General features: G+C 49.0%; 2 protein-coding genes and 1 long non-coding RNA gene across 9 annotated transcripts in view; 1 reads left to right on the top strand and 2 right to left on the bottom strand.

Annotated features, from left to right (window-relative positions):
* PPIL2 (peptidylprolyl isomerase like 2) overlaps positions 1-3,425 on the top strand; it is a 42,238-nt gene extending 38,813 nt beyond the window's left edge. For both annotated transcript variants that reach the window (XM_085555456.1, XM_015877527.3), the window contains 4 exons: positions 770-842; positions 977-1,039; positions 1,515-1,654; positions 2,158-3,425. In XM_085555456.1, the coding sequence (XP_085411582.1) occupies positions 770-842; positions 977-1,039; positions 1,515-1,654; positions 2,158-2,251 (370 nt within the window). In that variant the 3' untranslated portion in view covers positions 2,252-3,425. The remainder of the gene's footprint in view (positions 1-769; positions 843-976; positions 1,040-1,514; positions 1,655-2,157) is intronic.
* Positions 122-10,820, bottom strand: LOC116654127 (uncharacterized). 2 transcript variants are annotated; one of them, XR_014949035.1, is made up of 3 exons: positions 10,687-10,820; positions 9,849-10,069; positions 122-274 (listed from the first exon to the last, which is right to left on the bottom strand). It is a non-coding gene; the product is annotated as an uncharacterized LOC116654127 (long non-coding RNA). The 2 variants fall into 2 exon arrangements; XR_004309064.2 differs by lacking the exons at positions 9,849-10,069; positions 10,687-10,820 and adding exons at positions 596-1,518; positions 7,442-7,569.
* An 860-nt stretch (positions 10,821-11,680) lies between these two features.
* On the bottom strand, positions 11,681-24,496 carry YPEL1 (yippee like 1). 5 transcript variants are annotated; one of them, XM_085555480.1, is made up of 5 exons: positions 24,380-24,496; positions 20,756-21,038; positions 17,558-17,601; positions 16,838-16,946; positions 11,681-16,055 (listed from the first exon to the last, which is right to left on the bottom strand). In XM_085555480.1, the coding sequence occupies exons 2-5, from the start codon at positions 20,870-20,872 to the stop codon at positions 15,966-15,968; spliced, it is 360 nt and encodes a 119-aa protein (XP_085411606.1). In that variant the 5' UTR covers positions 20,873-21,038; positions 24,380-24,496; the 3' UTR covers positions 11,681-15,965. The 5 variants fall into 5 exon arrangements, 4 of the variants coding, with proteins under 4 accessions (XP_085411606.1, XP_015733025.2, XP_085411607.1 ...); XM_015877539.3 differs by lacking the exon at positions 24,380-24,496 and adding an exon at positions 23,439-23,740; XM_085555481.1 differs by lacking the exon at positions 24,380-24,496 and adding an exon at positions 22,246-22,405.
* Positions 24,497-24,872: the final 376 nt, after the last annotated feature.

Raw genomic sequence — 24,872 nt, 5'->3', positions numbered from 1 at the left:
AATTATCTGGATCAGCCATTTATCCTATCTAAAAATCCTTTTCTGGAATTTTCCCATTGTTCCGTGCTTCTTTTTTGGATAAGGAGGGGACAGGAATAAAGCACCAACAACAGACCACAAGTCTTCAGGCTCCTTTTAATGTTTCAAAGCAAATATTTGGATACGTTGTATTGAAAAATGAGCAGCCGGGGATCCTCTTCAATACAGCCCATGATGAGGGGTGTCCGCGATGCGATGCTCTGCTGCCTTCCCAAAGCCCCCCCCAGGTTCATCACTGCAAGCAAAAAATGGGAAGTTAATGAAAACAATTGCTTTCTTGACCCAGTCCAGTCTAGTTTTCAAAGCTCATAGTAACATTTGAGATACAAATGTATGGATGTAACACTAGCAAATGAAGCCATTTTGCAATGGATTTGTTTTTTCTTGCACACAGAGCTGTCCACAGTTGCTCCTTCTCCATCTGGCTGCTTTCTTTGCACAAAAGGGCTGCCCTGTTTGGGAGGAGATATCTTTGCATTCTCTCTGAATATTTGACTTTTCCTTACTGTGTTTAAACTTAAACTCAGATCCCAGATCTGAGAGAAAATAATCTTACCTTCCATCTTGCGTGACATTATCTCAAGTCTTCCAAATGCAGTTGCTGATCACTTCCCCTGAACACAGCGGTGTAAAAGTGTGGGGGAGCGGGTGGGCAGAGACGATGTTGGATGTGGGAGTGTTGGATGTCTCGGTGATGCTGTGACAGCTGGAAGTTGTCTTTCTCTCTTAGAGTGGTCGGCGGCTTTGAGACTCTGACTGCTATGGAGAACGTGGAAAGTGACCCCAAGACGGACCGTCCCAAGGTAAGTGGGAAGTGACGGGAGCTGTGTGGGGATAGAGAGCTGCATGGCGTGGTCACCCTGCTGCTGCTGCTGCTTCCCTGGGCCAGATGGTGCAGTTTAACCAGAGAGTCAATGTTCTCCTCTTCTGTTTGCAGGAGGAAATACGAATCGAGGCAACAACTGTTTTTGTTGACCCGTATGAGGAGGCAGATGCGCAGGTGAGGATGGCGTTCCCTCATTTTTTCAGTTTCTGCCCTGGTTGATCCCTTGTGGAGACCATACACTTTTCTGTGCCTCCTCTTTGCACCACCCCTGCATGCTGGAGGCTCTGGACCACACGGGCACAAGGTAAATTGGAACAGCTGCTCCTTACATTGCATTGTGTGCAGGGAGCACCGCTGCTGTTTCAGCTGAGAGGTCTTTGGAGCTCGGTCTGGCACAGTTCCCCTCCTCACCATTAACAGTAGCTTCCTTTCCAAATGCCCACTATGTGTGGAGGTGGGAAAGTTTTATTGTAATGGCTGCAGACAGCAGGTTTGTAGTGGCTCTTGAGGTCCATTTCCTAACGTCAACCCTGTAATTGCAGCAATGCTGATTGCTGTCTTAGAGTGCTGTAGAGCTTCAAAGAACTACAGTCATGGTCTCCTTACTCTGGACGAGCTGTTGTAACAGATTTCACTCTGCTTCCCATAGGTTGCTGCAGAAAGAGAGAAGGTTCAGCTGGAAGAAGAAGCAGCCAAAACAAAAGCTGAGATGGTCCCACTAAAGAAAGAGGTCCAGACTCCTAAAACTTACCGGCAGGGAGTTGGAAAATACATTAACATGGCTGCAGCGTAAGTTCCCTGCCCAGCAGATCTTTGTTCAGTTTTAGTTGCCTTTCCTGCTGGATGCTGACCTTGCCCGTTGCTGTTTCTCGGGGCTACCTGCTAGAGCATGCCACACACAAGGAGCAGACTTAGCCAGCTGCTTTACACCTAGTACCCCATAATCCTTCTGCTTCCACATGACTGGGTGAGAAGTGGGGGCAGCTCTTGTGGCTCAAACTTTCAGTGACTGTGCTAAAAAAGTGACTGTTAAATCTTCTGCTCTGACCCGGAGAACTTGCTGGGGTTTGAACACATTCCTGGAAGTGCTCAAGGGCTGACACGAGCATCCCTGCAGACTGTCTGGGTGAGCCAGAAGCCCCAGCCCTGCTGTGCCAGTGCAGGGTGCGCACTCCTCTCTGATTCATAGCTGGCTCCAGTGTAGCTGTTGCAGGGAGAGGCAAGGCAGCCAGCTGCCCTGCTCCCACCCAGCAGTAAATAGTCCCTAAGGGGTGTTTTCATTTTGGTTCCAGGAAGCGCAGCGTGGAAGATGATGGGCCCTCAACAAGCACAGCTGCAAAGAAAGAGAAGAAGAGCACAGGCTTTGGGGACTTCAGCTCCTGGTAGCAGCAGCACAGCAAAAAAGAAGAGGCAGCCTCCCACATGGCCATGAAGAGCCCGAAAGACCATTTGTCCTGTGGAGAGGGAAGGCACCCGCATTCACTGTGGAAGAAAACTGTTGCTTTGTTAAGGCTGGTTAATGTGGCTTTGTTTTCAGGAGATCTGCGTTCCCCCAACTGCATCTTTCTGGAAGGCCTTTTTGTTGTTGTTCAGCTGAGCAGGGAGCACAGCTCCGCTGGGGATTAGCTGCAGCCTTTCTCTGCACAGCCAGCAGCAGCCCAGGCAGAGCCCAGCTTTGCAGGACGCTGCCTCAATAACAGCTGCACTGTGAAAGAGCTTCATTTACAGGTAATCGTTTCCAGGCAAGCCAGGTCTGCTGGACAAATTGGTGTGTTGGGGAAGCGCCTGAGCTGCTGGAAGGCGCTGTGCAGGGGAGGACAGGGCTGGGCTGCAGCCTGTCCTGCTTCTCCCTTCCAGCTGCCTTTTGCTTCTTCTCAGAAAGGACAGATTCCACCTTTTCCTTTTGCCTCCTGGCTGGATTGACTGCTGTCAGTCTCCACAGGGCCCCGCTCACTCTGAAATGAGCTGTGTCTGCACCCACGTGATCTCGAGCAGCCTGGGAAGCAGTGGGGCTGTGCAGTGAGCAGTGTGCCTGCTGCTGCAGCACTGTGCGCTCCTCTGGCTGCTGGCCTCGCTGGAGCCCCTGGGCAGCTGGGGGGCTGGGCTGCCCCACTTCAGAGCTGCCCTCTGGGTCCAGAACTGACAGCCTGGAACAGCTGAGTGGGAACAGAAACAGCATCACAGCATTTTTTTTAGCCATCCCCGAGGGCTGCTCCTTGCACAGGCATCTCCAGTATTTCCTTCCATAGCCACACAGTTAGGATGCTTACGAAAGGCCTTACAGAGTGCAGAAATGCCAGCCTGGGAGATGTAATGTGTGCTACCATCACTTGCAGGTGGTGCAGTAGATCCTGAACACAACTTCTCAGTGTTCTCGGGTGTTTTCAGAGCACAGCAGTGCCCTGCCCTGTCTGGCTGAGGAGGTGGTTTTGTAGTCGCCTTTGCAACCAGCACATTGCTATCAGTGGTTTAAGAGCTTGAGGTCTCCACTTAGAGGAAACTGCTGTAAAAAATTTTTTGTAACAAGTTTTGCAATTAAATGCTTTTATTTTCCTTTGGATACTCGTGTTTGACCCTCAGCTGTGATTTCCAGGATCACAGCATTACGGCATCGATTGTCGTGCAAGGAAATGATTCATTCCTATGTCTAAAGGTGCTTGTGAGGAACTCGGGGATCTTTGCGGATATGATTCCATCCTTGTTAAACCATAGGAAGTTGAAACTCATTTAAAGAATAGCGGGGGGTTTCTGCAGTGTTTTGCAGGGTACAAAGCCAGACACGATTCCTGGAGCTGAGCAGAGCTTTCCTGCAGCTGAGCTGCTGGTGCTGTTCTGCAGTTTGCTGCTTCTGCTGGGCTGGCCTCTTCCTGACGAAGGGTATCGATCTCTTGTGTTGCCACCTGCTTTGTTGCATTTTAAAGTTGCAGAATTCACAGTGTTGCTGGAGCTGCTGCAGTTTAATGAACTCCGTAAGCATAAAATGGTTTTCCATAATAGATAAGAATGGAGATTATTATGAATGAAGGGAGCTTTTGCTGACAAGGAAGCGGTGGGATGAGGACTGCTGTCCTGCTGAGGCCGTGTTGCAGGTGCTACAGAGATGGACAAGCAGATTTTTGCTGTCGTTGCTTGTGGTGCTCGTGTATTCAGTGCTCATAGAAGAAACCAAAAATGGGGTCTTAGCATAGACTTAGCATAGCTTTTGTCTGGAAATGGGTAACGTGTTCTGTTTGCTCCTTTTGCTCCACACTGAGCTTTCTGCTGAAAAGCAGTGGCACTGGGTGAGCAGTGCATCCTCACTGCCTGAGACCTGGCAGCGAACACCACTGGGGTGCTTGGGGTGCAGTCCCAATTTGGGGACAGCCAGGCAGAGGCACTGTGCCATGTCTGTGGGGTTACACCTGCCCGTGTCAGCCTCTACCCCTTCTGGGGCTTCTGAGCTCAGCCCAAGTGCAGCAGCAGGGTTGCAGCACCCGCAGCCATGCCAGTGGGGTTTGCTAGGAACGGATGCTGGAAACCTTGTGTCAGGAAGCAAGGGAGGGCTGCCCAACACCCCCCACCTTCTTAGCACTGTTTGCTTTGGAGAGGGATAACGAGAGCCATGGGCCAAGCAGGAAGGAGACAGGCAGCTGCCGGCCCCTTGGCTTTGTGGCATTGCTGGGATTTTTTGCTTCCACTTTCTTTGTAAATGGGATTTATTGCAGCGGGAGATTGATCGGGTTGTGGAGCGGGGACCAGAGGTGTTGCTGGGGTAGGCGCTGTGCTCCATACGGCGCTGGGATGCCTACAGCACCCACAGGGATGCTGCTGCTGCTGCAGGGCTCAGTGCTGCAAGACCAGCAGTGGGTACCCTGAGCTGGGGTACGTGCAGCCCACTGACCTCATCCTCTGGCAACAGCAGTGGGGAGCACAGTGTTTCTGTGCCCCTGCAGCCCCCAGCAGTGGGAGCAGCAGTCCTGTGAGTGCTGCAACCCCTCTTGAAAGCAGCTGAGCAGGTAACAGCTGCAGCTCCTGTCTGGGGCTGAGGAGCCCAGGCTGGGCTGCAGGCTGAGGCTCTGGGTCAGCATTGTGCCCGCAGGGCTGTGCTGAGGCAGCTTCCCAACCCCACGTGAGGTTTTAGTGCTCCTGACGTCATGGAGTGGCTGAATCTTCCCTTTCACACAGGCTCATGTGCACTCACAGCAGCTGGAGCTGGCAGCTTGCGGCTTCATGGCTCCTGAAAAGCAGCTTGGAACACAGGGCCAGCTGTCCCCAGCCCTTCCCCCTGGAAAGCCTCCCAAGGTCTCACTTTTCTGATATTAGATATGCTCTCTAATCTTTGGCCTCTGTTTATTAATGGTTAATTATATCTATTTGCTTTTCTGCCAGCATTGTCCTTTAGCTCGCATGGCCGCGTTCCCTCCCCGATGCTTCCCTGCGCTATTTATAGGTGGGATTGGGTCCCCTCTCTGCTGCTGTGCTTGGCTGCCCGTGCTGCGTGCCTCCTGCACTGCCCGTACTGGAGGAGCTTTGTGCTGGACTCAGAGAGCAGTGAGCTGGCTCCGTCCTGCGCTGTGGATCCCGTGGGATGAAGGTTTCTGTGTGCAGTGTCCCCATGTGTGAGAGCCCCCATCCATATTGAGCGGGGCTGGGGGTGCTGCTGCCCTCCAGGAAGCAAAGCCCACTCACTGCTCATGGTGCTTCATTTTGCCAGTCCCCACGTGCCCCAGTGGAAGCGCTGTGGGGCAGTGAGAGTGGCTTCCCAGCAGCCCACCAAGGGAGCAGCGTGTGATTTCTATCTATCTGTGCTTTCATCCAGCGATGAAAGGGGTGATGGAAAGCATTTGATCTGACCACAAGAGCAATGGACCCCCCGAGGAGGCCGCCTCCCCTGCACTGCTGGCAGCAAATTATTGAGATAGATAAGGAGCCAGCAGGCAGAAATGCCAAATGCTTCCAGGCCTCCCAGCAGCTGCAGCGCAGATCTTTCTCCCCAGACTTTGATATGTGCTGCGCCTTGGCCGGAGGCTCCAGCACCAAAGCCTGGTGCTGTGCAGGTGAGGTGCCAGCGGTGCTGTGGGGCACAGCTGAGCTGCACGATGGCCCCATGCGTTGTGTGCTGCTGTATGGCTGCAGCTGGAGGATCTGCAAGAGGTGTTTGGGTTTTCTATGGACACGGCCAAATGTTTAACTGCAGACATCTTCTCTGCTGATCCCAGCCAGGCTTTTAATGGATGGGTTCCTCGCCAGCGGCAACTGCAAATTGATTGCAGCAGAATGGCAAGTGCAGACAAATATAGAGCTGGCTGCCTACAGGGAGCACAGAGGGAACTTCGGGGGCTATTTTTGGAGCTTCATCTCTTAGAGTATTTCTGATCGTTGCTTCTCCCTAAGAACACATTTGGGGTTGGGTTTTGTTTTGTTTTGTTTTGTTTTGTTTGTGGGAAGGAGAAACTCCCCTGCTCCACAAGCAGCTTTTTCAGCTTTTCCGCACTCCATGGCCCTGACCTCAGGAGCAAAGTGATGGGTGAGCCCAGAAACCGGCTTGTTTGCTGCCCTGATCCTGTGCTGGGGAACCCGCACTGTTTGCTGGGCACCAGGAAACCCTTTGGGCACATGGTGCTGGGTCTGTTCCTGCTGCTGTGACCTGTGCAGCCTGACGGGCGCATCCTGGCACAGATGCTCTTCTGCCATCATTTTGCACCTCTGTGCTTCTCAGACCCTGTTCTGCCTTCATCTCACTGAGCTGCAGCCTGGCATTGCAGAGTCTTTTTTTGCATGTTTGCCTCCAAATAACACAAAGGGCTCAGCTTTACCAGCATGCTGGTTGGTGCAGCCTTAAAAATAAAGACAGCAAAACCAGAGAAAGCAAAGGGCTCAGTAGCAGACAGCCATGCCTTTAGCAGAGGGTTCTGCACCCTATTTGTTTAAAGCTTTCTCTTCCACAGCCCCGGCCGTGGGGTTCCCATGCAGAGGCACAGTCCACATCCAGCACAGTGTGCCACCCCAGAGCCCCCTCCCCAGACACAGGTGTGTCAGCCGCCCCATCACCGCTGTGCTGTGTGCAGCAGGAGCAGCCGTCCTGTGCAGGAGGTTGTGGCTGCGATCAAAGTCCCAAAGTCCGGGCTCAGCACTCACCCATGGGTTTCTGGGCCAGAGAGGCAAAGGTGAGGGTTGTGCTGGGAGCTGCAGGCGGCCACGTTCCCTGTGGGGCAAATGGGGCTGCACAGTGCCCAGGGTAAACAACAACTGCACAATCCTTTCCCCGCGGTGCTGTGTGTGTGTGTGTGTGTGTGTGTGTGTGTGCCCCAGCTGTGCTGCTCTGCATTTCTCTGTGGCATTTCCATGGATGGGACAGCTGTCTCCTGCACAGGCAGAGGGGGCCGATGTCAGCCCTCATCCCCATCACTGCGGTTGGAACCATCCTCACACTCCTGGAGCAGGCAGGCAGGGCTGTGGGGCATGCTGTGCTATTACTGGCACCTTCTCTCTCTTCTCCATGAACACACCAGCTCTCAGCCTGTTTCCATAGCAGAGGTGCTCCAACCTCTGAGCATCCCCATGCCCTCCTCCGGTCTCCCACAGCTCACAACTTACCAGGCAGGGTGCAGCTCCGGCTGAGCAGGTCCCAGCCCAGCATGGCTGTGTCCGTGTGCTCCCAGGCCCCATGCCAGGTGCCCGCAGCCATTGCGTGGCCATATATTACATGTTTGAGCTGTGAAACACTGCGCACATGGAGATAATCATTAACTGGAGGAGCCGTTAACCTTCAGCAAGGGCTGGGCTGCCAGGGAGGGCTGCCAGAGCAAAGTCTGCTTTTTAGTAAACACTGAAAGAATGCTGCAAAACACATTTGTTTCTGTGTTATGGGTAGGCAATTACAGGGCATTAATTTGTGTCTGCAACCTCTGCTCTGCAAGAACCAGAAGACAGGCAGGGGAAGTTACAGTGCCACAAAGTGCAGCTGGTGTGTCAGCCTGGAGCACAGAGCGCAGCCTCACTGCAGGGCTGCAGCTCACACAAACCTGGCACAAAGCACCGAATCTAGATGTGAATGGAGGCAGCAGTGCAGCAATAGAGGAGCAGCAAAAGCTGCCTGCCCTGCCAGCAGCTCAGGGCTGGGCAACAACAGGGAAACACAGCGACTGCGGGCTGCAATGGAGCTCACAACAAGTGGGGAATTGAGGAAGGTGGAGGGTTTTTTTTAAAGAGGAAGAAAGGGAAGGAAAACATGAACAGCAGCAGATTTATGGTTGTGTCTGTTCTACCCAGTGAGGAAGTAGAGTGGGCACTTACCCATCAAATCAGTGCTCACTCGACCATCAGCGGGAAACAGTTAATTCAGGCCTGTAAGATGTTAACAGTGGAAGCAGAGCAAGAGTGAGCTGGGCTGTGATTGTCTTGGGCAGCTGGGACCGGGGCAGTGCGAGGAAGAGCACAGTGACCTCAGGGAAAGCACCGCTCCTCCCTGCACTGCCCCTGGCTGCCAGCCCCGCACCAGGCAGCACAAAGCCCCGCACAGAGATGGATGGCCTGTGTGGAGCTGGTCGCCATGAGCCTCCTGTCTGACTGATTGTGCTTGCACACCGTCAGCAGGACAGGCTGCAGGAGAAGCACGGAGCTCTGCACTCACCCACTGCTGCACACCCTGCACCCCCAGCTCTCAGCAGCGCGTGTTTTACATCTGCAGCCCATTTCCCAGATGTAGCAATCTGCCCCAGCCCTGTTGCAACATCAGATCATCTCAGCCTTGGCAGCTCCGCTGTGTCACAAGATCCCTGGCTGTACTGGGTTCTTAATTTTGAAAAGCAGTGTTTGCACAGCACCACGCTCATACTTTTTTCACTCCAACTGTTGTTGTTGTTGGAGAGTACTACTGAATCAGGAAAAAATAAGTTTTAAATCACCTTTGCTGCACAATACAGTTTGCCTGACTTCCCTTTCAAGCAAACTCAACTGGAACCACAGTTCCAGCAGCGCTGGCTATGAGTGCCATTCAGTCCCCATCACAAAGCACAAAACCAGAAGCATTCACCAGGCAGAAACACACCTCCATTGTTCTCCCACTGAAAGGATGCGCTTTCATCCCAGCAGCACAGCAGCAGCACTGTGTGCAGTTGCACTCCTGCTCCTAGGGACAAAGGAGCAACAGGACGACTTAAAGCAAATGGGCACAGCCAAACTCAAAGATGCTTCTGTTGTTATCTTCTCCTATAACTATAATGGGCTGCGTTCTGCAGTGAGACAAGGCAACCAGCATCTTCATGTATATTGCACCAAATGGAAGGGTTAGCAAAATAAATAGCCATCCAACCAGCAAAGCTTCGTGTCAGTGCCATAGGGAATATACAAATGAGGGAGGCATTTTCTTGCCAGAAGCTCATCCACCAGCACTGCGCTGCCACCAGCTCCAGGGCCCAAACCAGGATTTACTCAGACATTGTTTCAATAAATGAAGTTAACTTTCCTCAGCTGTCCTTCAGCAGAAGGACTGTTCCTAAGTGAGTCATAAAGGTGTCCTGATTGATACCACAAACTTGCATCCTTCCTTATGGTAAAAGGTGGAGTCATGCTGTGATGGAATTTGCATCCATAATAAAACAGACAGCACACAAACTCCATTCTGAGTGAAGGACTGGCTGCTGTCAGTGCACAGAAATGAGTAACCTCAGAACTCAGCCTTTACTAGTGAAGGTTCATCGGTCACATGGCTCAGCAGAGCTTCACAGCCAGGAAACCTCTTGGTGCAGCACAGCTGGATGCAGCCACTGGCTGCGCTCAGGCGCTCAGTGCTGCACCCGCTGGGACACAGAGGACAAAAGGAGCCTCATGGACAGGGCTCCCTCACCAGGGCCCTACTCAGAGGTTAAGCTGAGCTCCAGCTGTGACCTCCTTGTCAGCTATTGGCAGTGAGGCCCACACACATCACACTGCAGTGCTATGGTGCTTAAAACTACAGTGCTAACACATGGAGAACCCTCAACCACAATAGGTGCTCACTTACCTACATTTAGCAGACAAAAAGATCTTCTAATGGAAGACTCCCAGCTCTTAGACAAGGCATCTGCCCACTGCTGTCCATCCCAAGGTGCTTTCCAGCTGGCTGCAGACAAAACTGGAGTTCACAACTTCAGACTTCTTCCTGCACTCTAATTGCTGCCAGGCAGTGTTTTCCTCACGATGGAAATAGCATGTTTGATCTCATATGTGGAACATCCCCTTCCACTTGTGAGATGAAGCAATGCATTATTGAAGAGTCACTGAATAAACCCACACTGAATTACTTCATTCACCACCTCAATCTACAGGGCTCATATCTATGTGCTCTCACCAGCACTCAGCAATCGCTGCACATTCAGCCAACCACATGAAACCCCGACTCCCCCACATCACACACAGCTCTTGGCTCACAAGCTCCGACTTCACTGGAAGTCAAACCAGGAAATCAAATTCAAACCATTGTTTTGTATTTACATTCTACTGATTGACCACCCTAAAACAATCCGTGGATCACAGCCACTCCATTGGCCTTCATTGGAGGCAGCAGAATTCCAGGAACATTTCATTAGCACTTCAGTGCTGAACACACTCGCACGATTTGTGCGAGTAGACAAGTCTAATGCAAAGCATTTCCTTTGAAGTCATTTATATTTAACTGGTCTAACACAATGAAGGACAAACCTACACCTGCATTATACAGGAGAAAAACCAAATCACTGCAAAAGCCCCTCGCTACAACTTTAAGAAGTTTTTAGTCTTCCAAATTAATAAAGACAACTGTTAAGATAAATATGACCATCTGATTAATCTTCAGAAGAAAACACTGCTTTGCTTGGACTTACCATTCACTAATCCACAAACTGGATTTCTTAATAGGACACGCAAAAGTGGGGAGAAGGGCCATCACTGGGGATACAGTGTAGAGATAGGCAGAGATTTCAGACATGCTGTCCTTGTGGAATCTCTTTCCAAGCACATGGAGGACTGGAAGGTAACCAGGAGTCCCCCACGCTGCCCCAAGGACAGACCACACCTGACCAACCTCCCTGCTGTGGCAATGAGCCATCGGCCTTGCTGGAGCAGTTGCTGCAATACACTTCAGCTTTACTGAGGCTGTTGACACTGCTCTCCATAGCGTTCCACAGAATGTTGCAGTCAGATAAATGGACTGCTGGACTGAGAACTGGGGAGGCTTCCAAGCTCTATCAGTAGTAATCAATAGCTCCATGTCCAACAAGCAGCTGGTGACAAGCACAGTGGCCTCAAGATCAATACAGAATCCACTGTTCAATATCCGGTCAGTGACCAGCCAACACCACATCCTCCTTAACGACTCAAGGGTGGGTGGGTCATCCACAAATGTGAGAAAACTGCTTCTGTGATTACAGGAACTGGAGAAGTCCCTCCCAGCCAAAGCAGAGAAGAACAGACCGAGTGCCTGAGCTCCGAGTTCCGCTTTGCTCTCCAGGTGACCGAAGTAACCAAGCAGAAAGCACATCCACCCTTCCTCCAACTTCTGAGGGCTGCTGTTGGGAGCAGGCAGACCGATTCTCCCTTTAAAAGCACTTTGCTTTCATGAGGTTCATGAATTAGCTTTAACTGTGCAGGAGCTCTCAAGTAGGAAAAGCATCTTAACTCTATTTTGGAAAGGTTAGCAAAAGGAAAAAAAGAAACATTTAGTGACAATCTTAGCAGAACGTACTAAACCCGATCCAACCCACACCCACAAGTTTTCTGCGCAACTAAGAGCAATGGCTTTCCTCTCCAGCATTATCAGAGAGAAATAAACAACATAAGAATCTAAACCAAAATAAGAGCACAAGAACAGCAAGCAACTCAACAAAACAATTGAAAGCTTTTATTGTGATACCTCAAGATACAATATAGTGAAACAACAAATGATGTACAGTATTGCTAGGACAAAACAGCAGCACAGCCATGTCACCTGTAAAAGAAAGCATTGTAGGAGATTAAGGAACAGTGAGGCACAACTCAACACCTGAGGAGTCGTGCTTTAGGGCTGAAACCATTCCTAGCAGTCCTTAAAGAAGGAACCTCCGAAGCCTCCGTTCCTTCTATAGAAGCGTTCAGACCAGTCGTTGGCTTAACATGAGCCTAAACGAAGAACAACACAATGTCCAAACAGTTTAACAACAATTTGTCAGCTTCTCCCACTCGTCTCCATTATCAAAGAATGGAGATGTCACAAGTTTGCTCTGTGGCTCTCCAGCTGCTGCTGTTGCTGTCTGACTGCTGAGATGAGCGTGCAGATACATCTCTGTACAAGCACTGCTTGGAGGAAGCGTTACGTGCACCAGAGATGGGACACAGCACTGAGGAACTCCTGCACTGCTCTCAGCTGCTGCGAGCTACTGGTGACCGCTCGGTTTATGGGCACAGCAATGACTTTGTCAGCACTTCTGAGATCAGATTTAAATTAAAGGCTCTTCATAAACTTCCTCCCTGCTCCTGCAATTCCTACTGACTGCAAGCATGTGGGGCACCTGCTCACACTGACAACCACACTGGGCACTGCTAGTGTGAAGCTAAGGCTGAATTACAGCACAGTTAATACAGTCTGTCATTGTATAACCTGCAGTGACTGAGGGAGAAGAGCGGTTTGAACCAGCAGATAAGAATTTAGATGAGCGGATCGCTAAGAGTACACAGCAGCAGTGGTCAGACTGAGTGGGAATCCCTCACTAAACTCTGCAGCTCAGGTCACAGCCAATCTGCAGTTTAACAGAGGTTTCAGCCTTTCCTCAATCAAAAGGGTGGTTATAGAGTGACCAGCCACAGAGCAGTTCTGGTGTTCGGAGTCAGTCCTGGAACACCTTTGTTCCAGCCATTATTTTGGATCAAGACTGAAGGTGTGGTCATGTGAGATAACAATTACTTTCAGACACAGCTCAAGCACTTCAGAGGAAGAAAGCTTTCAATACATGTACATTTCTGCTAGCAAATTCCTATGCATCCCAATGAACATTTCTTCTAAGCCAGCTCATAGTCAGTTCATTTGGTCCAAGAAAGAGCCAGCAAGAATCAAAGGTTCACAAAAGCTTTTTGTTACAGTTTGTAAAAAACAAAATACAAAATAAATGTTAAGACCAACAATAAAAATAACCAGTACGAGTAACAAAAGTGCTTAAGTTGGAGGGGAAGTAAACTTGCCGAGAGCGAACACATACAAACTTTAAATATAATCTTTAATATATTACAAAAATTGGTTAGAGGGAAAATGGTTTAGTAAAATGTTTTTTCAAGTAAGTTCATTTTTCTGTCAAAATGTAAGTTCATTTTTCTGACTGCTGGAGGGTCCAGTGACCAGACTGACCTCTTCATATCAGCCAGCAGCTGTTGCTATCTGGATTCTACTTTCACCAAAACCAATAACAAGAACATTCTACATCTTTACCAGGGGAGAAAGTAATTATTGACACTGCCCAAGCAACACAAGAAGAAAAATTCACATATTCCCTCAATAGAACGAACCTGACCAACCGTTACGTGGCAGCAGGAAATAGCAATTCTGTGTTAGTTCTACTCCTTCTACTCATCAACTCTTAAAAGACCAAAAAGAATATTGCTTTGTTTGGTTCTCTTAAAAGCCATAAAAGTCACATTTATATCATTAACTCTTTATGCCAGTAGTCTGAAGCTCTATGTGCTAAAAGCACTTGATGAAGTCTCAACCTTTGGCATCAAAGTTAATTAAGGTTTTGGTGAAAATGTCCAGTTTAAAATATAAATAATGCACTGAAGAAAGAGGCTGAATTCCTAAATAAGAATCGGGCTGTATTACAGATGGGATTAACTAAGAGAGCCAACCCCCCGACTTTATAGAGAAAAATCTTTAATACTTCACATACTTCCTCTAATTTCAACTCTCTAGTGAAAAGCAGCCATTACTTTTGTCTTCAGTCCAGCGTATTTCAACAAGCCTGTAGCCAGGAAATACAAGAAGCTCAAAGATGCACAAACTTCACACAAGTATCTTCACAGCTATTAACATTACAACTGGACTTTGAAGCCAACACAGACGTCAGCAGATAAAAGTTTTAGTGCTGTTTTTGTTGTTGTTGGCAACATAAATTTACAATGGAGGAAAAAAATCTCAAGAACTCCAAGTCAAAAACACCAAGAAACAGGCAATACCAAAGTCCATCTAGCATCAAAGACACCATTAAAATTAGACTTTGAAGCCTGACCTTATTTATGACCACGAAGTAGCAAGAAATAAGCCACAAGATCCAGGCAGATCACATCACCTCAGGTCCCTGGACTGCAACCCAACAGCTTTAACTACTCCCCTGATTTTTAGGCTTTTAACTCACAATATCTTGAATGCAGCTAAGCCAGTCTGCAGAGAATGCTTACACATGGGAGAACTCTCTTCTCACCCTCTCCACATGGGCTGGAATGCTGCCATTGCAGATCTGTATTGCCCCCACCCATTGGCATATTTTTTTATTTTTTTTTTATGCATGACAAAATTTCTAAAGTGCAGCAGAATTCAGAAGCCCATCAGAGATTCCCAAAAACGTAACAGCAGCAACGGCTCCAAGGGCTGAACTGTGCAGGTGCCGTATCAGAATTGTTTTTGAAAGACAATGATTTTGTATTGCAAGGCTTCTGTCTTGTTCAGGTCTACCCTTCACGTAGTGTTAAAAGATTTTTTCCCCCAAACACGTTGTCCACAAGCATTAAGAGGATTAAAATACAAACGGTCTTCAGAGACTGCTCAGTTCGAAAACAAAGTCAGCAAATTTATGTAGAGCATTCCTTTAAAAGTTGAGAATGCGCATGCACTGACACCAACACCTAATATTGTACTCACACCTCCTGGAAGATTCTCTCATTAACTCATTTCTGTTAAGAAATGGTGGGAGATCAAAAGAGAAGGTAAGTTTCATATAAATTTTTATTATAAAAAGGTACTTGGGGATGATTTAGCCAGCAAACCAAGAAACCCCTTCCCCCCTGCCCTCACATTTTAAAAACTACCTTGTTAATTTAGTTTATGAAAAAAAATGAGGAAAACTCCCCTTCCCTCTCCTTCCCATCTCTCCCTACACGCAGGATACTCATTCTCATCTCATAGGCACTGACCATTCCTCATAAAAATAAATATTTTTGTTCAAACGTAGCAGAATACTTCAACGAGTTTCCTTGATATCAACCTCTTTGTCCAGTGCATTAGGACTACACAGTCACATGGAACCAGCCATAGAACTCTACCAATGCACAAGTCCCTGTTACTGGCGAAGGTACAGTACCAATTCATTTCTAATACACCAACTGATTTTTTCCCAAAATAGAAGATGCATATATTTTTCTTTGTTTCTTTTTTCCATCTTTCAAGCTACAAGTTTATAAACTTCCTATCCTGGAAACTCCTCGGGGACGTGTTGGTCTGAGTTGAACATGTTCTACAGCATTATTGATTTCAAATCCTTCTCAGGTTTGTTTTTTTTTGAGATACCGAACCTCTGGCATTGCTCATCCTGACGCTTCAGATCCGCTCATTCAGACAGTGCAACTGAAATGTTTTTAAACTGAGCACTGTACCTTTAACCAACTCACCCACAAGATGTACACAGGTTGTGGTAAAAAGAAATCAGTAACTACAATACTGCATCCCCTTCACTGCCAAATACATCAGAAATTGCTACATATAAGAAATCTGCACCCCATCCCATACATTCTTTCAGACATCTCAGATACAGAATTTCTATGGGATCGGAGTGTAGGTGTTTAGGCAAGGAGCATGCACAGCAGAAGGTAGCATTAAAGGCATAGGTCAAAACAGACGCTAACCAGTAAAATCCATTTTCAATTAGTGAACTGTTTCTCTAGTTTGAGTTTAGAAAAAGGTCATCCAAAATGTTCCAAAACAACTGTTCACACAATAATACACGTACAAAAAGAGGGAACTTACACAAGGAGAAAAGGCAAACATGGCCTGAAATAGCCACTTACACTACACTACTCATCTGTGAGGTTTCAGAGTTCAGTGATATTCTCAGGGCCACTCTAGCCAAGCTCTTCCTTTGCTTTGCATTAGTCTTTGTAAAGCACGTTCCACAGAGTATTGTCCAAACAGAAGGAAAAAGGTTATGATTCACTCCCAGCCATTGTCTTTTATCATGTGGGCAAGTTCAATGATGAATTTTCCTTCTTTGTATTTCTGACTACTCTCAAAAGCATGTTCCTAAACAGGAAGAAAAAAAATAAAATCAAGATACTGAAATAAGTTGGGGAAATACAGCAGTTAAACATCAAATCTGCATCAAAAACACAAGTTAAACAACTTCAAAAACTGAAGATGTTAACACAAGTTAACACAAGTTAAGGGTTTTTCTCTGTATTTATTCTTTCCTTCTATATCAAGTTTTCCAAATGGTGACTTCTTGTTCTTGTTTAGCATTTATTTCTAGACATATCCCTACCTGTATATCTTAATTAACCTCATGTTGTGACTTTATTAGACATCACAAAATGCGTTTCATTACAATCCTGCATACAATATCCATAATCCAAGACTCTCAAAGTGTCTTTTGTGTTACAGAAAACCATGAAAATTCACACAACTTTTCCATCGTCAGAATCAAGTTCACATCAGTTGTGAGCAACAAGAAGCATTTGCTACCATTGTCACAACTGACATTTCTGCTGAATGAACCAAATTCTGAAATCAAGACAAGCAAGACCTGTTTTGTCAATTTCTTCCACCTGCTTTAGTATATACTGTGTGTAACAACGGAAAGAAGATATCACAGAGGTATTGCATAGCTGAAATAACACCAGTACCTCATGCTAGTTTTGCTGTTATCCAAATAGCCATCTGTTACAATGTTCCAGTAGATGTAAGGAAGCAAAACTACATTACTGTCATCTGTATGTGAAAAGTAACATCAAGTAAACCACCGCCAACATCAAGGCTGCTCAAATACTTGTGTTTGAACTGAGCAAAACCAGAAATATATTTCTTACATATTTCCATCCAAGAGTGGTTTTACAGTTTTCACAATAGATATCTGCCACAGCATGTAAACCTGTCAGAAGAACTCTCTCCTCTGCTGGACCACAGCCCACATTTACCCTGGGGAGAAAAAATAAAGACAGGTGACTCCACATTAACTACATGAGAGCACTTCTCTTATCTGTCATCCAAACTCAAAGAATCGGCCATATCTTATGATAAGGGCACATCCCAAAACTGCCAAATTGCAGATACCTTTGGCCTCCAGCAGGTTTGCAATATTCAAGGTCACTTACAATGTACAAAGTCCACTGGAACATTAACCTGTAAATGCATCCATCACAGGGGACAGAAAATGTCAGACAGTGAAGTTGTCCAAAAGAAATTCAGTCATGCAATCCTTCTTGACTTCTGGATTATCTCAGAATGGCAACTTTCGCTCAATATGCCGGTCTTACACAGAAGGAATTTGTCATTAACTCCCAGCTATTAGCAGGACTACTTAAACTGTAAGAAATGAATGGCTGCATTGGAGCTCTTATCAGCTCAGTAGCTCTTTAATGACTATTGCTGGTAAGTTAAAAAAAAAAAAAAAAAAAAAAAAAAAAAAACAACCCGCTAAAAAGAGCAGGACAACGTGAACTTGGGCAAACTGCTATTGTTTGCTGCTTATGAAGCATACAAGAAATAGTGTGTGTAGGTAGTGGGCATAACTGTAACAACATACTCACACAGAATTGAAGAGGTAGGCTCGTCCCTGGCTTCCCTGGAAGGACTGCATTTAAAAAGAGATGGAATTTGTTAAGAGAATCCAGCAGTACTGAGCTGCATTAACAAAACCTGCCCCCTCTTTTCTTTTTCCCAGTTTTCTTTACCAACTTACTATCAAAGAAAGTTAATCATTTTCTCCACATTTGTTCTGAAATGCTTTAAAGATCCTGCAGTGCCAGTACTGAAGATCAAAGACCAACTCTTCTGAAAGCCACAGTACGGCAACACGGGAAGCTTTTGGAAACAAAATCTACTTTGAGGTTGTAGTAACAGAAGGCACAGACCATAGGCAGGATGTCCATGCTGCAATGGCTGCCTCCTCTGACACGTATCTACAGTGACACGAACAGAAGGCATTTGACATCAAACCAGATATTGTGCTAATTTAATGATTAGCAACACATCAGAAACTGCCACATCTTAACCACCTCCCCAGAACAGTGCACAAAAAAGCGTAGAAGGGAAAACTGTACATAAACGAACCAGGTGTTCAGCTGAAGCCAGACTACATACAGCACAAAGGAAACCACCACAGTGATTCCTGTATGCAGCACCAGAGCAGTTACACACAGACTTCAGCTACCCACAAAGTCTCACTTTAAAATGAGAAATTCTACTGGGCAGCTGACAGTGCTGACATTAAACTAGTTTAAAAAAAAAACTCAATATTTGGAAAATTGATTTTAATTTAATCCACAGCAAAGATGGAAGAAAAGGTACAAGAATTGCTTTTCACAGCGTGAGGGGAAAAAAGAGTCAATGCCATGCAGTGAAAGGTAAAACTCGAGGTAGTGCTGACCCTGAAAGGAGACACTGCTGAGCACAGCCCAGGCAGCTCTGCCAGAACGTAATCCTTACACCTCCGTTAGGGACAGAACACACAGCACCGGTCACTGCCTGGGATGCTTGAAGACCTGAAACTGGCACAACGGTACAGATCCCACAGCCTGTGGCTTCCACAGAATAAGCAGCACTAATTTAGAGGCATGCCTTGAAATCAATGAAGAAACAGAGAGAGAAGAAACAAAGCATGCTTCCTGCAGATGAAAACAGAATCTACTGATATATACGCTATTAAAAAAGCTTTGCTAACAAAGGAGGAACCATCCTGAGCCGCTTCAGACCAAGCTGTTCTAGAAAAGAAAACCCCACTGTGAGAAGCTCCTCCATTCCCACCTTCACTTAGTTTCCTGTTAGCAGAGTCTGGGTGATGGACTGATACCATCTTTCTCACCTGTATACATGTTTAGAGTCTAAATTCAATATTTACATGCCATAGAACAACTGCTTTGCAGTCCAGCCAGAAGAGTGAGTTCTTCCACCTTCACATTAGTAGGAGATGACTTGGAACAGCCTGTGACAGCTTGCTTTGCTGTGCTCTCAAACACACAACTTGGGTCTGATCGACTCACAGCAGCCTTCCCTTAAAATCAGTGTTCTACCACAAGACCAATGCGCCCCTGAGCATTCAGTGGTCTGCAGTCCATCCATGCAGGACTTTTACACGCTGACTGAAGTAAGAGCACTGGAAAGATGCAAGTCTTGAAACTCCTGGGCCTCATCATCTTTCGGATTCATTCCTCCATTTGTCAGAGCTCTGCTATCACACCTTCCCACTCACATGGATAGATAAGGAGCTTGTTTTTATCAAAGGCTGTATTCAAACAACACAAAAAGGCACACACCTGTCACCTGCACTTGACCAGACAGTTCTGATGAACAAACAGGGCTCTCATCCACTAATGGGCATAAGAAAGGTTTATGACCAGAATTCTACACCGACACATCCTGTTAGCAGAAATAAGAACAAACTGGTGGCCCCTGAACTGCTCGCCAACCTCGTAACCTGGCTAAAAACAGAGTATTTCATGTAAACAGAGTTTTTATTCTGCACAAATATTTCTTTTTACCAGCATCAAGTTCCTCACATTCTGCACGGTACAACTTATGCTGATACGAATGTTAAGACACTGACAGGTTAAGCACCTCATGTGTCAGCTCCCCCAAGCAAATGGAAGAGAAGGGAGCGCCTTAACTGGCAGTGCAAGGACCAGCAGGCACAACTGTTCCAGCTGGTCTCCAGACAAACTGCTTTTCTACACAGTAAACATCACCCATGCTAACGCAGACTCCTTTGAAATGTCTCCTCAGCTCTTTCTAGACACAGAAATCCCAACAAAACGGAGTGCTCCATTAGAACTGTCATTATCTTGAGTATGTCTCTCACCCAGTAGAGATAAATTAGACCATAGCAGGTGTGACCAGCTGTCATCAACAACAACTCAGAACAACCAGAACTGTTACTTACAATCCAGGCAATTCACCATTTTAACCAAAATTCTCACTTAAAACCACCCTGTTTCACATCTGGCTTTTGATGGGCCTCAATCAGCAGCACAGCATTGATTTAATGAGTTGCTACTTCCCCAGGAAATTTACACCTGTCCAGTTCTACAGGCCGGTCTATAAGAGCATTTTTATTACAGCTAAGCCAAAAGTATTTACAATGTCTGATAATATAAGAAAAACTGTGCTTAGGAACTATACTCAGGTCAGTTGTAACAACTGTTTGGTATTACGATCTTAAGTCATTTAACACAACTGTAATCAATTTGTTTTATAGTAAAGGTTTAGAAATGCTTTGCTTGCACACTGGTACATACCTGCAGAAATAGGTACAAACTATGCTTCTAAGTTAAACAATAATTAGCTCTAACAGCAGGATTCACTGCTTTACCCAGGAGAAAAGGAACCAGCAGTTCAACAGAACATGCATTTACTGCCCTAAGGCATAACTAAGAGCATGGGTGGGGGAAGGGAAGCTACTAAAAAGCTCATCATGTAATTAATCATTCTTTGCAGGCAGGATTAGATGCTCCACTGAAAATATCTGAACTGCCACCTTAGCATGTATTAAAAGGTGCAGGTCACACCTACGTGACAGCAGATGGAGGCTGCAAGTACAGGAATGTGTGTCACATCTGAGTTTCCATAATGCATGTCCTCTGCACACAACACCCACAACCCAACAGTGAACCCAGGAAAGATACTTTGCAGCGTGCTGCGAGTTTGCATCCCTCATCTGCTGGGAGCCTTGACACAAGGGCAGCCAATTTGCTTAAGAAATGATTAGTCAAGTCTATAAGCAAACCACTTGCCTTGGAGATCAGTTCATCGTGATTGGCCAGGTGTGCTCTGCAGTGGATACAGCTGTAGGTCCGATGGCAGTTGGGCAGGTAAGCCTGGAACGTTTTTGACTTTGTCATTTTTACCATTTCTGCTGGTGGCTCCTCACTCAGCTCAGGGCTGGCACTGGAAGAATTGCAACTTTGCTGAACTTGCTGACAGAAGAAACACTGGAATATGCAAGCAAAAGCCGTTGTTGTTCTGGAGTGTGTGTGGCACTTTCCACACAAATGACAGAAGAGAAACAGTCACAACCTGCAGGTGAAAAGAGCAGAAAATGAGCAGCTTTACAGAGGCACAGGAAGTTTGTTGCTCAACAACACGGGACACTAAACTACGGATTATTTAAGAGCAAATGTCTGGTTGTGCTGCCATCTTCCTTCTGGGGAGCTGCTCAATTCAAGTTCAGTTTAACAGAGCAACAAGCAGTTTGTTCCACTACTGGCTTCTACTCCATCACATTTGCTACAAAGGTGACACAGATGTAAAAATACTTCCTACAACGCATCAGGTATATCCTCAGAAATGCATCCAGCTGTTACAACAAACAGGCTGGCAACCAGGAGTGGGCTCCAATAGAGCAGGGGCAGGTACCTGGAAAACACTCGCTATGACCAGCAATAAACAAACAAGAGATCCCTACGTCCCAGCTCTCAGCAGCTGCTCCTCTGGCTGGGTGCTGCCACCCTTGAGCGCTGTGCACCCTCCCCATCCCAGCTCTGCAGAACGACGCCTTTAGACAAAGACCTGACAGCTGCCCTGAGCAGGGATAATCAGATACAAAATATCATCGGTGGTTACAACCGAAACCATTCAGAGCATAAAAGCTGAACTCCAAACAAAGAGCACACAACTGCTTCCTTAATCCTCGGGGTACCTTTAAGAAAGATTCCATGCACAAACACAAGGCCAGGCCTTCCTGCAGTGCTGGAAAGCAGAGCTGCTTTAAAGCCTGCCTGGAAATCACAGATTCTAAATATTCATAACATCCACTGCTCTGTCAGAGGGCACCAGGCAGCACACAGCCTGTGTCAGGGTAATGAGTAACCCACACACAGCACATGGCACCAGCTATCAGGTGATCGGCACAGTAGGTCAATAGCACAGGAACAGCAACGAAAGTGGCACAGAGAATTTACAGCTGTTGAAATGGGCACACAAAGCACTTATCAGCTGTGAGCTGTGTGTGCAGGGCAGAGCTCAGCTCTACTCCAGCAGCAGGACGGCGCTAACAGAGAAATAACAAGAGCCACAAATTAAGAACTGAGAGGAAGTTGTGAGTCTAAATAAGTCCCGAGGAAGAGACTCATAGAGGGGGCTCAGCACACGGGAGCTACAGCCGAAGTTAAGGCAGCAAGGGCTGATGCTCTGCAACCGAGGGACTGTAAGAGGCTTCCTGAGAACATGAAATGGTGAAGGCAGAGGTAAGGATACAGAAACGGGAATGGAGGAAAACACGCACCGTGCACAAACACAGCAAAGGGAACAAACCGCCATCCAAAGGGATAAGGTAACGGGTCTGAAACATTAACCCAGCGACACGAGGAGCAGATCTTCATTATTAATAAAGAGCTTTAAGGAAACACTGCGTTATCTCGGGAGCGCAGACAGTCAACACAGCGCAGCGGGGGGAGCATCGAGCAGCACGTGCGGACAACAGCGGGACGGGCACCGAGAGCGGGACGGGCACCAAGAGCGGGACGGGCACCAACAGCGGGAGCCGAGAGGAGCGTCCGGATCCTCCCCGAGCGCTGCCGGCCCCGCCGTCACACGGCGCCGTTCGGGTGCGCAGAGGGCGGACAGGACCCGGACCGGCTGCCAGGACGGGCCGGCAGCGCACGGGGCCGGTTGTGTTTCACACTCTGCAGATCAGCACGAGCCGTGAGCTCAGCGCCCGCCCGCGTCCGGCCGGCACAGCGGAGCCGTCCCGAGAGCCACTGTATCCAAAGGCCGCTCACAGCCCGACCCCGGACGGACCCGAACGGCCCCGCGGGCAGCTCCCCCCGCCCCCGTGACGTGCCGTGACGCCGGGCGGGGTCTCGGTGCCGTGGGCGTGTCCGGGCCGCCCGGCGCGGCTCCCGGATGTGTAAACAAACACCCTCGAGCGTGGCGGGGGGGCGAGGGAGCGGAGCGGGGGGTGAGGGCGCAGAGCCCGGGGGTGTCAACGGGGAACGGCCGGGACGGAAGGAGCGACACAGCATCGCTCCGTGCGGAAACCGACGGCGGGGAAACGGACACGGTGCGAGGAGCCGGCTCTCAGCGCGGCGGACCCGCTCCGGCCGCCGGACTGAGCCCGCACCGCGCGGGTAACGGCCCGGCTGGACCCGGCAGGACCCGGCCCGGCCCCGGGCGGCCCCCGCCGCTTCGGCCCGTTACGTAAAGAGCCGCCCCGCAGCGGGAGCCGCGGGCGAGCGGCGCTGCCGTCACTTCCAGGCGCTATAAATAGCGCCGCGCCGCCTCCTCCCGTCCGAGCAGCCCCGGCGGCCCCCGCCCCGCGCAGCACCCCCACAACTGCCCCCCCCACAACTGCCCCCCCCAACCGCCACCCCAAACTGTGCCCCCAACCCTCAGCCCCCCCGACTGCCACCCCCCCCCGCCGCACTCGTTCCTCCGCCCGTCCCCCCCGTCCCGCAGCTCTCGGTACCGGACACTCACCGGCTCCGCTCCCGGTCCGGCAGCGCCGCGCTCCGTCAGCTGCGCCCGGACACGGACACCACGAGCCCCGCAGCGACGGGCAACGAAAACAAAGAGCGGCGTGTGCGCGTGGCGGCGGCGGCCGGGGGTTGAGGGGGGGGGTCACAGTCCGTGCCGGGCTCTGGGCTCGGCGCTCCCCGCCCCTGGGCCGCGCTCCGGCCGGTACATCCTGACCCGCCGCCTTTGTTTTGTTCCCCCCGGTTCGGGGGCGCCGCGGCCGTTAAACGCGCTCCCACCGCCGCCGGCAGCCAATCACCGTGCGCGCGCGCGCGCCCTCGCTCCCGGTCCCGCCCCCCCCGGGCTCCGAGGGGGGACCCGGCCCCGCTCCGCCCCAATAACACGATCCGCCCCAATAACACGATCCGCCCCAATAACACGATCCGCCCCAATAACACGATCCGCCCCAATAACACGATCCGCGCGGCCGGGGGCGGGACGAGATCCCGCACCGCTCCGCCCCAACGCGGCTCCGAGCCGGCGGGGTGGGATGGGATGAGACCGGAGCGATGGGATGAGACCGGAGCGATGGGATGAGACCGGAGCGGTACCTGTGAGCGCGGGGCGCGGCCCGGCCCGACGGCGCTGCGGGTTCCGGGACAGGCGGCGCGAGCTGTTATTGCTGAGCCGAGGCTGCCTGTCTACAATGGGAAACATTCAGCCATGAGCCTTGTCCCTGTCCCGCACAGCCAGCACCGAACCGCTCCACCCGTCTGTGCTCAGTGACCGCAGCCGCGGGTCCCGTGTGGGACGGGGCGGACGCCGCGGCGCATTTCCCCCTTTCCCCCTTCCCCTCTCCGCTGTCTCGCCGGTCACCGGCTGAAAGGAAGGACCGTAAACATGGAACAACCAGCACAACCCCGCGTGCTTCTCTATAGATGTGAATGGCGAGTGTCTTTGCTTACCTCGAGAGACCTGCTGTGATCCTGGGCTGGGTGCTGGGAGCCAAACACACACAGGATTCTGACTGCACGGTGAATTAACATGAAACAAAAGTCCAGCCCTGAGCAGAGAAGCAGTTCTGTATGAACAGAGGGAAGAAAGGAGTGTCTGTCATTCAGAGAGGACACCAAAGGGTCCCGAGGGTGGAACAACGTTTCCATTGTTTTAACACAATCTCTGCTTCTCCACTGTTAGATCTAAAGCACAGGGACTCGAAGGCTTTATTTCTCTCTGCTGTTTGTTTCCTTAGTAACAAATACACAAGCTGCACTGATAGAATACCATCATACCATCATACCATCATACCATCGTTTTCTCCTTCCCCCCCCCCCCTCTTTTTTTGCTTTTTAGGATAAAGGCATAGCAAGGATGTAGTTGGTGCCTTCAGTAGCACGATGAGATTGCTCACACGAACAACCTCTGATAAAGAACCACGTGCTTCATCGTACTGTGTTA

This window comes from Coturnix japonica, chromosome 9 (genome assembly GCF_054131305.1).
Source record: "Coturnix japonica strain WE chromosome 9, WE-NBRP24, whole genome shotgun sequence".
NCBI classification, from domain to species: domain Eukaryota; kingdom Metazoa; phylum Chordata; class Aves; order Galliformes; family Phasianidae; genus Coturnix; species Coturnix japonica.
The sequence above is the reverse complement of the archived record's forward strand: the minus strand, read 5'-3'. Positions and strand labels throughout refer to the sequence as shown.

What these genes read in the sequence shown, in the direction of transcription:
- YPEL1 (XM_085555480.1), bottom strand. Translation starts at nt 20,872, where the DNA reads ATGGTAAAAATGACAAAGTCAAAAACGTTCCAGGCTTACCTGCCCAAC. An exon ending in ACGATGAACTGATCTCCAAG is followed by an intron (nt 17,602 to 20,755) that starts GCAAGTGGTTTG and finishes TTTTAAATGCAG; the next exon opens with TCCTTCCAGGGAAGCCAGGG. An exon ending in CCACTCTTGGATGGAAATAT is followed by an intron (nt 16,056 to 16,837) that starts GTAAGAAATATA and finishes CTTCCTGTTTAG; the next exon opens with GAACATGCTTTTGAGAGTAG.